The sequence below is a fragment of the Hevea brasiliensis genome, chromosome 14, assembly GCF_030052815.1.
Source record: "Hevea brasiliensis isolate MT/VB/25A 57/8 chromosome 14, ASM3005281v1, whole genome shotgun sequence".
In the NCBI taxonomy this organism is placed as follows: Eukaryota; Viridiplantae; Streptophyta; class Magnoliopsida; order Malpighiales; family Euphorbiaceae; genus Hevea; species Hevea brasiliensis.
This window is the reverse complement of record NC_079506.1, coordinates 11,131,699-11,144,221: the sequence shown is the minus strand read 5'-3', so window position 1 is coordinate 11,144,221 and position 12,523 is coordinate 11,131,699. Positions and strand designations below refer to the sequence as shown.

The 12,523-nt window shown below is 31.2% G+C and overlaps 1 protein-coding gene and 1 long non-coding RNA gene across 2 annotated transcripts; one reads left to right on the top strand and one right to left on the bottom strand.

The window, feature by feature from the left end:
- Positions 1-1,333: 1,333 nt before the first annotated feature.
- On the bottom strand, positions 1,334-4,916 carry LOC131173343 (uncharacterized). Its single transcript, XR_009143647.1, has 5 exons — positions 4,695-4,916; positions 4,480-4,531; positions 4,058-4,330; positions 2,119-2,263; positions 1,334-1,864 (listed from the first exon to the last, which is right to left on the bottom strand). It is a non-coding gene; the product is annotated as an uncharacterized LOC131173343 (long non-coding RNA).
- A 3-nt stretch (positions 4,917-4,919) lies between these two features.
- LOC131172717 (leucine-rich repeat receptor-like serine/threonine-protein kinase BAM1) lies at positions 4,920-7,273 on the top strand. The gene is made up of 2 exons (XM_058134234.1): positions 4,920-5,781; positions 6,744-7,273. The coding sequence occupies exons 1-2, from the start codon at positions 4,920-4,922 to the stop codon at positions 7,160-7,162; spliced, it is 1,281 nt and encodes a 426-aa protein (XP_057990217.1). The 3' UTR covers positions 7,163-7,273.
- Positions 7,274-12,523: the final 5,250 nt, after the last annotated feature.

Sequence of the window (12,523 nt, the reverse complement as noted above, 5' to 3'; positions counted from 1 at the left end):
TGTGGGAAATGAGAAAAGAAGAGAAAGAAGAAGAAAATAATAAAAGAAAAGAAAGGAAAATAAAAAGACTTATGACATTTAAAAAAAAAAATTGTACATATGGATCACTACTTTTAAATGATATTAAAAGTTTACAATAAATATGATAAAATATGATAGGATGCTCCGGCACCGAATGTGGCACTCATCGCTCGGCTGTACTATAGACGGGTGAGAGGCGTCCCATTAATTATGTGATAGACTCATCTAAGATTTTAGGTCCTTTATTTATTTATTTTTTAAATTTAATGGACATGGTTAGTATATAAAAGGCTCATATTTGAAATCTCTTTAATAATTTACTTTAAATTTCCTAAATTCGATGGATATTCTGTGGAGGGAACCAAAGCTGAGTGATCCAAAGAAACCCTCTCCTCGGTGCCATTGGATCTACATCCGAAATACACCCATAAAAGCCTATTTGTAATCTTGCTTGAAGGCAGGAAGGGACAATCTAGTCTCTGGGCAAGGGAAAAATTCCTTCCCTGCTCGAAAAAAGAGAGAAATGAAGGAGAGCTGTGGAAAACCAGTAAAGAAAAGTGAAGGGTCACTAGAAGACGGTACCTCAAGAGAAGAAGTGGAATTCCTCTTTCAGTTATTATAATTCTTTGAGTATATCATTAAATGACTTAAATATAAAATGAGCTCATACACTTAATAAAAGAGTTAAATGCAGGTCGAATTCGAATTTTTTTTTTTTTAAATTTTATGGTGTATTTAGATGTAATAAAATTAAAGAAATTTATTACAATTTTTCAGAAATTTAAATTTTGAGTTTGCATTTTTATGGAATTTTATTTCGATAAATTATTTTAAATTATTTTAATATATGGCAAATTTTAAATAATTTTATGCTTTAAAATTATTTCAGATCTTTGAAAATTCTTTGAGCTTTTTTGAGATTCAGTTTACGTCCTGAGATAGAGTGAGAAAGTTAAAAAAAAAGGTCTAAAAATAATTGAAAAACAAGAGCGTGGACAGTGATTTGAAAAATCATGGATCAAACAGGCAGGTTGAAGAATTTGGAAACAATAATGATAATGCAATTTTGATTGAGGAAATTGACAAGTGTCTATTCTGAAAAAAAAAAAGAAAAAGCCTTAATTAAGCTTGGACATATTTGCAATAGTAGCTTTGGTTTCAGCTCACGAAGAGGCTCTTGCCATATTTTTAATCCTTGTGGGGAATACTTCCCTGAACAGAATTTCTTAGGCTTCCACCTTAAATAGAGGTGTGAAAATAAGAAGGATCAATTATTTACAGTTGCACAAGTTATTGTTTCCAGCAATAGCACTCTGCAAGAATCTTTGCTCAATATTAAATCATTTTCGCAATAAGAAATACCAATATATCTATTTTCCCTCATCCCCAATAGATCACTACAAATGCTGACACAGGATTGTAAATCAAGATCATGTTATCGATCTTGAGGTATGTCATTCCCACCCTAGCTATACCAGAGCAAATTATCATCCTTAGCTGAGAAGAACCACTAACTACCGGACATTCCATTTGTATGTAGGAATTTATGTCAAACATTCCACATTGTAACACTATATTTGATCTAGGCAAAGCATAAGATTGCTTCAGATCCTTTGTAGTGACAATGTGAAGTACTCAAAAAGTACCTACGTCATCAAAGTTTCAATACCAGCAAGAATAGAACTTGTACGAGCATAAACTTCACGCTGAACCAGTGAGTGAGGTCCACACCAGACAGACTTATGGTTGTTAGGGAAGAGAGTTCTGCACAGACTGAGAAGCAATGGATTTTCAGAATGAAACTTCTCAAACAATATAGCCTTCTGCGTCTTTCTTGTGATTCCTGTAACCATGTAAAATTATGGATTCAGTATACCAAACGAGAAGTTATGCTATGCCTGCTGTAAAATTGGGGGAAAAGAATATCAAATTATCAATTTTAGCTAATACTTTTAATTTTATCAATTTTACACATGCCTCGTACGCCCAACCTATAGTAAACAATTTCTATACCAACACCGCTGGTGAAAAAACCCCTAAAATTACAACATAAAATCCAGCCATTGTGTCAACCTAAAAAGTCCCAACAAAACAGACCTTATCAAGTGTAGCCAATCTTTGCACTAGATCCAAGTGTAAGTTTGAGTTCTTTCCCCAGAATGATTGCACCAAAATTTTCAATGCTTATCATTGAAATTTGATGTCCATATTTGCAATTATTCATGCTTGAATTTGCATCCCTCTGTAATAGGAAATTGAATCCAACTGTAGGAAACTCATCTTTAAAATAAAATGTAAATTAGCTGCAAGCTTGGAAAAGATAAAATGAGAGAATGGCGAATTACTGATTTGGGAATTTCACACAGCCTAAGCCTAATTTTTCAGGGAGACCAAAATGCACGTACGTACTGCTTCTATGAAAATTAAAGCAGGACTTGTCAGGGCACCAGGCATCTAATGCCAATTGACCGCCATTACATACTTAAGACACTTGAGTGAATCTAACTGTGGTTTTCTTTTTTTTCTTGTTTAAGGAATAGATCTAAATGCAGCAGAAATATTATGTCACAATAAAGCGAGTGAAAATCAATAAATGACAGGAGAATATCCACTCTTTATATATATATATATATATACATCAAATAAGTTGGTCAAGTAACAAATATCCATCAATATGAACAGATTAATTAGAGGAAATTGAGGTCCAATTTGATAAAATTGAGGTCCAATTTGATAAAATTTAGGCTTTATAAATACAACTAGTCATTTTACCGTGCATTACGCAACTTATTTATTTTTTATTTTAATATATAATTTAATATTTATTTTTATAAAATTTATATTTTACAACCATGCTATAAATTTTTGTTAATGATAACATTTTTAATTAATTATTAAATACAACTAAAATTTTTATTAAAATATTAAATAATTATATCCTATTAAAATTAAATTAAATTTTTATTTTTAAAATAATTATCAATTTTTTTTAAATATTCTTTCATAAAAATGTAACAATACAATATTTTTAGAGTATAATTGCATTTAAAAAAAAACCATATATATATTATTAAAAATAGTTTGTCCATAATAACTATAATAATAAATATGCTCAAAAACTTTTTAAATATTATAGTAATATCCAAGAAATAATAATAATAATAATAATAATAATAATAATAATAATAATAATAATAATAATAATAATATGCCAAATAATTTTTTAATTTATGATTTGTATTTTTTTTTTTGAGGTCTTAAGTTTGTCCTTTTAAAATTGAATTTTTTACACTTACCAACATTGCAAATGTTCATTGCTTAATTTTTCCTATATAATATTTTGTATTTTTTTTTTTAAAACAATATTTGCTTTTTTATATAAATCATTGGAAAGTTATACAATTAATTGTATATCTCTTTATTCTAATCATCTGATTTTAAATTCTATATCTTTTATAAAAATATATATTTTTTTAAAATATATTCTATAATTATGCATGCATTGAAAAAGATTTGATTTGAAAAATAAAACATAATAAAAATTTTAAAATAATTATACATATTTAAAAAAAATAAAACAATTAAAGTATCGGTAGAAACAAGTAAAAATGTGAGAGATTTTAATAAGATAGATACTCAATATTCAAAAGAAAAAGGAATGAGGAATGAATTTATTTTCTAGTATTAATAAATAAATTATTTAATTGTAATCGATATAAATACTATTTAATTTTAAATTTTAAATTTTGATAAATGATTTGTATTATATTTTAAATTAATTTATGTATACCAATCAAAAGACAAAAACAAAATAAGGAAAAAAGCAAAAATAAAAATGTTACAACTTTGAAGGAAGTAAAATATATAAAAGTAAAAAGGAAAATGAGGATTTAAATTTTAAAATTAAATAGGATAAATTAAAATTTAAAATAATCAATAAATCCACATGTGATAGAGGAGCAGTTAAGAAGCAAGTGTGCTAACAGAGAATATAGAAATTAAGAATGCTAAAATAGCATATAAGAAATAGATTTACCTGTTGTCATTTTGAGTTTGGTTAGCATAGGCAACAAGGAAGAGATAGAGATTTTGAATTTGATAGAGGAGGTGTGGTTCCTCTCCCTTATGATTCAAAAAGTCATTTTGGTCTTCATCCACATCATTTTGTTCCAATCTTTGAACGCCTTCCTCATTAATCTTAACTTGTTATATTGGATGGACCGCACGCTTAATTTTCCCCTCCTTGTCATGGTCAATAGAGAAGTGAAATAAGGCATTTTGGTCCTCATCCTCCTCAAATTGGTCCAATCTTTCAAGAGAAGTGAACTAGACAATCAATAGGTATCTAGTTCCGACCATATTTCTTAAAATATAAATGAGATTATGTATACGCAGATCAGACTGGCTTTCGCAACAGAAACATCAGAATACAATTGAGTTTGAAAGAAAAGGAGATACCTCTTGAGTGTCTCTGCCCAACCATCTCAACAAATTGTCCACTTCCATTGACCTGAAGTTATGATTAAGAGAAAATGATGACTTCCACAAAGCATTTAATGTTAGAAATATTAAGAAACGAAGATTAAGGCACTTTCAACAGAAGATAGAAGACATGCTTTTTCAACAGAAAAAAAAAAAAAGAGGAAAATTGGACATTTTTGTGCTAGTTCTACCTGATCTTCGTTCTGCATCACGGAATGCTGCACCTAGCTTATTATTGCCATTTGGAGTGCTTGCCCATACATCATATTTAACGCTCTTATGATTGTCATCTTCAATTGTAAGATTTGATAACACAGAACTTTGCGTTTGCGAACTCATTTTCAAAATCTGGTAGGTTATACTGATCCCTTTGCATAGTAATTCCCAATTCTTCCTTGACAGAGCAGCCATACTCCATGAAAAGCCTCACTGTTGCTGATTTCTCTTTCAATGATTTCTCCGGAAAGGTCCCAGAATCCGGTCAGTTCTCCCTCTTTAATGCCTCCTCTTTTGCAGGAAATCCTCAACTCTGTGGTCCTCTACTTAACAATCCTTGCAATTTCACCACCATCACAAACACACCAGGAAAAGCCCCAAGTGACTTCAAGCTCATCTTCGCTTTAGGCTTGCTGATGTGCTCTCTGATATTTGCAACTGCTGCCATAATAAAGGCCAAGTCTTTCAAGAAAAACAGCTCAGATTCTTGGAAGATGACAGCTTTCCAAAAGCTAGAATTCACTGTCACAGACATCCTGGAATGTGTAAAAGATGGAAACGTAATTGGTAGAGGAGGAGCTGGGATTGTATACCATGGGAAAATGCCAAATGGGGTTGAAATTGCAGTTAAAAAACTACTTGGTTTTGGCACCAATAGCCATGACCATGGCTTTAGAGCAGAAATTCAAACACTAGGCAGCATTAGGCATCGAAACATCGTTAGATTGCTTGCTTTCTGCTCCAACAAAGAAACCAACTTGTTGGTTTATGAGTACATGAGAAATGGAAGCCTAGGAGAAGCCTTACATGGCAAAAAGGGTTCTTTCTTGGGTTGGAATTTGAGGTACAAAATCGCCATTGAGGCTGCTAAAGGCCTATGCTACCTCCACCATGATTGTTCACCATTGATCGTTCATCGAGATGTAAAATCCAACAATATTCTGTTAAATTCGAGCTTCGAAGCACATGTTGCAGATTTCGGATTAGCAAAATTCCTTATTGATGGGGGAACATCAGAATGTATGTCAGCAATTGCAGGGTCTTATGGCTACATAGCACCCGGTAAGTTCATTACTTCACTATATTTGCAATTAAATGATATCACTAAGCCAGTTTTTAACCACTGCATCACATTTTTACACACATTACTAATGCTTGCTTTCCGATTTTGTGCACAGTGATACTGTAGATGATTGATGATTGATAGTGACCTTGTTAGTTCAGTTAGTTATTTTGTGGGTAGTAAATTTTTCTTGTAATGTCAAAAATGTCTCAATATTTCAAGAACTCAAGATGAACAGCAACCATCTGATATTCCCAAGGTAAGAACAGTTACAGCCACGTATAGCTGACTTTTGATCCCTTATAAGTGGTTCTGTACGCAATAGTGTTACCTCAGTGAAACTGAAGTCATTGAGAAACTATAGGATCTCGACTTCAAACTCTTAAATTAAAAAAAAAAAGTGAGAGCAGAAAAACCACCCTTGATTTTTAAAGGGAAGACAGGCGCATAGGTTTTCTTGGTATTCACAAAACAACATCACACAGAAACAAAAGAGCCGAAGCACTTTGTTGGGACCCACGAAAAACTCTGATCTAGCAATCTTGGAGGTCCAAATCTGACACATTGTTGCTTTTTTTCAGTCTGATAATGATTCTAACGTACCAGCACATTGAGATTAGTGAAAGCTAACCGACACATATATGCATGCACACCTATTTACAACACTAATCTTTCGTGTAATAGCTGATTTTGGTCTTAACGTGTAAAGCGTATTTTTCTTCTTCTTCTTCTTCCCACCGACCAGTCTTCTTTGGCTGCTTTGAGCTTTCTTGGCAAGTTTGGCATCTCTTTTTGTCTTTGTCCTTTGACCTAATATCTATGATTTTTTTTTGGGGGCACTTTCCTTAATCCCAAGATGAAGATGCTGCAAATTGGGTTGGTTGGGCTTGGATTGTGGTGGTCTTATGGGCCTCATCCCATGGTTTAGCTATGCCATGACTAAATTTTGTTCATATTGCAGAATATGCATACACATTGAAGGTGGACGAGAAGAGTGATGTGTATAGTTTTGGAGTTGTTCTCTTGGAGCTGCTAACAGGACGACGACCGGTGGGTGATTTCGGCGAAGGGGTGGATATTGTACAATGGAGCAAAAGAGTAACAAATAATCGGAGAGAAGATGTGATGCGCATTGTTGATCCAAGACTAACAATGGTGCCTAGAGATGAAGCAATGCATCTATTTTTCATTGCAATGTTGTGTTGCCAAGAAAATAGCATTGAACGTCCTACAATGAGAGAATTAATTCAAATGCTCTCTGAATTTCCTCGTAACTCTCCAAATTACCATTCTTCATCATCTTCTATTGTTTCCCAACAACTGAAAAATGGGGAAAATGGGAAAATCCTTGCAAAATCCAAACAAGATCTTTTAGTTTAAGCTTGAATAATTTTCTTTTTCCCTTTGAATTTTAATGCTGTCTTTAAATTGGCTTGATTTTTGTTATAGCTTTTTTTTTTTTTATTAATGTGCAAAGAATAATTTTTTTTCTTTATAATTCTTGGGCATAGAATTAGGCATATAGATGTAGGAATAATTTGCGGGTTACCTTCTTTTTAAGGAGTGTCCTCCTTAGGTGGAGAGCTTGCAATCTTTTATTAAAGGGATCATGAATGCTTTTTGTATCATATACTCTTCTCTATACAAATGCTATTTTTGATTGCTTTACATTACTTCATTTTTTGCCCCACCTCTACATTTTGTTCCCCCTTCATGTTATAATCAATGTTTATAGATATGAAGTGATGGCATTAATAATATATAAACTCGATTCACTTTGAAACTAAGACATAAGTACGTGAGATTCATATATTTAATAAGTAAATTTCATCATATACCCTATGTTATAGATTCAAGGAAAATCCTTTCTAAATATGTGAAGCCAATGCAGATCTAAAGCATCCCATATAATAATTTTTTAAAGTAATTAGAAAAAGAAATTTAAACTCAAAAACTCTATTTTTATTTTATTAATTAAACATTGAATCCATATATTAAAATAGATGTTTCCAAAGAGCTGACATGCGATATTCTTTTTCATAGTATTACTGAATGACATTCTCTATCATGTTAATTCTTTTTTTTTTCTTTAAAAAATATTATTTTTAAGAATAATATTAATATTAATAAATAAAAATAATATTTAAATATATTATGCTTTTTAATATGAAAATATAATATTATATTCTATATATTCTTTTAATATATTAAAAAAATATAATATAATATTAAAAATGAGTAATGATTGTATAGCTTAAGGAGTAATGATTGCACTTGTTCTAATAATCTTCTTTTCCTCATTTCTTTGTTTATTCGAAATTCGAGGACGAATTTTTTCTTAAGAGGGGAAGAATGTAACAATCGGAAAAAAAAAAAATTAAATGATTTGACTGTTGGCGTGTGACAGTGAGTTTCCACTGTCACTGCCAACTTTAAAAAAAAAAAAAAAAAAAAAAAAAGAGGTTCAAAAAAAAAAAAACGAGAGGAGGAACCCCCCCCCCCCCAATTTTCCCTTCTCTCCTCTCCTCCCCTCTCTTCTTCTTCTTCCTTCTTCGGTGATCGGCCGGCGACCTCCCAAGCAGCTCCCCACCCGGCCGGCGACCCTCCGGCGACGGCCATAACCACCAGAAATGGCGGCAAGAGAGGGAGAAGAGAGAGAAAACGCGCGCACAGTAGGCAGCGGCTTTCCGGCACAATTCCGGCTTCATCCGATGTCCGATCGAGGCGATTCAGGTGGCATTGGAAAGCTTGTTCCGAGAGCTTTCTTTTGATACCAATTTTGCAGCAAATGGAGGTCGGATGAGTGAGATATGGAGGAGAGAAGTTTCGGATTTTTCAAGCTTGTTCGTCAGATCTACGACGATCCGACCGTTGGATCAATGATCCGAGACCACCTATGGACTGAGGAAGAGGAGAGGAACATGGTGGTATGATCAGATTCGGCAAATGTCGCCGGCGGCCGGCCACCGTGCGCGGTGGTTCTGGCGGTAGCTCCAGTGGGCTATGGAGATAATTCAACTTCCAGAGGCTTCCTCATAAATTTTTGGAATTTTTGAGACACAGATAAACTTCGGGTAAGACAATTTTTATTATTTCTCTGTCTGTGGAGCATAAATACAGTGTTTCTTAAACAGGAAAAATTGGAGAAAAATTCTAAGAAAAATATATGATGAAAGTAAAATTATTTGGAGATATTCTATGGTGTTTGTTGAATTTTTGAGTGATTGTAGAATATTTTTGAAAAAATATAGATGGATTTTAGTTAGATTTTTAGCATATGGGCATATAAGATTATTTGAAATTAAGATAATTAAATTTTATATAATTGGTTGAAGCTTGAGGATGGAGGTTTAAATATGTGAATATTTAATTGGGTTGAATTAAGAATATGTTAGATGTTGGAAACTTATGGAATCGAGTAAAATTCTTGAATAAAATATTCATGGGTGATTAGAAAATTACAATTCATTTTGCAATAGCCTTATAATATTATTAAGGACCGCGGGGCAAAATTTTAGAATTTTTAGAGCTTGTTTGAGTGGATTTTTGAAAAATGTCAATTATAGGGACTAAAACGTAATTTTTAAGATTTTGAGTATTGTCTGATTTGGAGGGCCCAGGAGGGGCCATGTGATATTGATGAGATGTGATTGTGGAAATTGAGAATTTAGAAGTGTTATTTGAGCCTTTTTGCAGGTTGGGTAGGTTCCAGGTATAGGGGAAACTCTGCCGGATTTCCGGCATGAATTAGGCTGTCTATTGCCTCTTTAGAGTTTTATCTTAACTTAGTACTAATAAATTTATAATTTAATTATTAGGTGATCGAGGTCGGCTATTTTTCTGCATCCAGCAGCCACAATAGTCATCGGTGTACTGTAAGTAAAATATTAATTTTAATTGTAATTTCGATATTATTATATGTTCAAGCATGCCCATGCATCACTTATATGTATATATCTATGTAGTTAAACTCTAGACATGTTTTATGTTGCATTCACATCTGTGAAAGTGCCATGTATATTGTTGTGGTAATTTGGAGCAGTATGCGTGCGTTGGCGTGCGTGTGATGTGGTGTGGACTATGGATAGGACTGGTAGACACGGCTTGAGATCTTCGCTGGGACCCGGTCCTTCGGGGTAGACACGGCTTGAGTTCTTCGCTGGGACCCCGATTTGGTTATTAAGTGGAAGTCCGAGCTGAGTTCTTCGATGGCATTGGATTTAAGAGAGCTATATAGGGGATCAGCTCCCATATATATTACGATTGGTATCATTGGGTGTGTGAGTGCTGCAAATTACCTTTTTGTTGTTATGATGTGATAATATTGCTGATGTTGCATTTCACTCCACAGGGTGTATTAGTTTTAGATAGTTATAGAGATTATGGTTAAAATTGATATTTTACTCTCTGAGTCGAACGCTCACTCCTGTTCAATATTTTTTCAGGCCACAGGAGGAGTTATTTTATAGAGCAACCTGTTTTCTTCCTCGCAGGTTTAACGTCGATTATTTAACTGTTTTACTATCTTTTCTAAATTTAAAATCTAGAACTCCGCATGTGTTAGTAATAGTGTGGACCTTGATAGAAATTGTGTTAATTTAAACTTTTGAAATTAATAAATGAAGATTTGTATGGTATTTAAACAGTTTTTAAATGAGGTAACAGGGTTGAGCTGGGCTCCCCCGAATTTTAGTTTCTGAAAATTTCTGGGTTAAGTTGGCTCAAAATATAATTAGAACAGTTTAATTTAAATTATTTTATATGCATATTGTGCCTAAATTGTGAGCCTGGTTATGGATTTGAGGAATAGTTAGGCTTACTATGGGCCTCGGGGGCTTTAAGCTGGCCCAGGTCCTAGTGCCTGTCCGGCCCATAGGTTGAGTCATGACATTTAAGATTTAAATCAATAATGAATTTATAAATTCTTATTAATAGGGGTAATATATAAACATAAAAATACTCATTTTCACTTGTATATATATTCAATTAATAAATTTATTTTTCCTAAGAAAACTAATAAATTTATTTCAATTAATAGAATCATCCAAACTTTAATGGAATAAGAGAAAATTATTTAACAAAAGAAATTATGGGACACATCTTTAAATGTAGGGCAAATTAATATCTTTAAATATAGGATAATATTAAAATTTTATATAAAAATTATCTTTTAAAAGGAAAATTGAGAGCAGCGCCCCATTGCCCCCATACTAAATCTATTCTTATTTCAACTGAGATTTAATGGGTATATTATTAAATAAATATTAATTATATTTTATATAATTAACAATATATTAAAAATAATACTAATAATATATTGTTACAATCATGAATATATATATATATATATATATATATATATATACACACTCTAAAGTTGATTACCAACCATTTGTTCAAATCTCCTAGCACACTATATATATATATATACACACTCTAAAGTTGATTACCAACCATTTGTTCAAATCTCCTAGCACACTATTTTCGATTTTTATTATTTTTATTTTAAATTGGTTAATTAAATCGTTTGAAATATTATTAAATAAATATTAATTATAGCTTATATAATTAATAATATATTGTCACAATTATTTATATATAAATAATTAAAAAAATAAAATATAAACTAAAAATTAAAATGAATAAAATACAGACGCATATCATCAAATTTCAAAATAATATGAAGTAAAATCACATGGAGCATCCCTCTTGTAGGTATGAACTATTTTCTCAACAATTAATTAATATTTCATACTAGAAATTCATTACATATAAATATTTTCTTATTTATATAAAAATATTAATGATTATATTTACATTATCTTTTTAAACCATAGACATTTTAATTAATGAATTATATTAAAAAAAAACTTTTAATATATCATAAAATATATAAATATAGCCTTACCATTATAAATGATATATAATTAATGTAAATTATAATTTATATATTTTGTGCATTTTTAATTATATCTTTCACCAATCAAATTAATATCTAATTTTTTTTTTCAAATCAATGACAAAATAACACTAAATATTGAACTTACCTAAATAAATCTTGAATTATATCGAAAATTGAAATATGAAATTGGCTCAAATTAATAATTTAAGGGTTTGAATTAGAATCAAACTTATTATAATTTATAGTGATGGGTTTTAATTTTTTTCTCTTATTATAAAATTGAAATTGATGGTTCGAATAGATAATTTTAATCTTATTGAAATCAAATTAAAAAAAAAAAATTATAAGGTGCAATGTCAATTAAAATAATTTCGAACTTGAAACTAAAATTAGAATCAAATCAAAATTAATTTTATTATCTTATTAAATCTTGAATTGCCGATTTCAACTCAAAATCAATCTGATTTGAATAAGTAACTAGCCAAAATATACCCATAAAATATAATTTTTTTTAATTTTATTTCGTTATTTTTTAAAACTAATTATATTTCATTATTAAACATGTTGGAAAAAAGAAGAAAAAAAAAAACAACAAAGAGAATTTAATTTCCTAACAAGGTTAGCACAAAACTAGACGCACTCCCAAAATATTGGCGCTTTCCCACCCTTTTTGTCTTTAAACCCTACATCTAACGGTCACTATTTCCTCTTCTCAAACTAGGAACTCATCTGACCTGTCCGATCCTTCCATAATTAGACTCTTTTGTTTCCCTCTTCTCCTTCTCGACCTTACTTTCACTGCTTCTTCTTCTTTCCTTCTCTGGAAAACCGCTTTTCTA

Bases quoted from the DNA above. Each gene is read 5' to 3' on its own strand.
- LOC131172717 (XM_058134234.1), top strand. From the start codon at position 4,920: ATGAAAAGCCTCACTGTTGCTGATTTCTCTTTCAATGATTTCTCCGGA. The intron at 5,782-6,743 runs GTAAGTTCATTA...TTCATATTGCAG, and splicing joins TTATGGCTACATAGCACCCG to AATATGCATACACATTGAAG.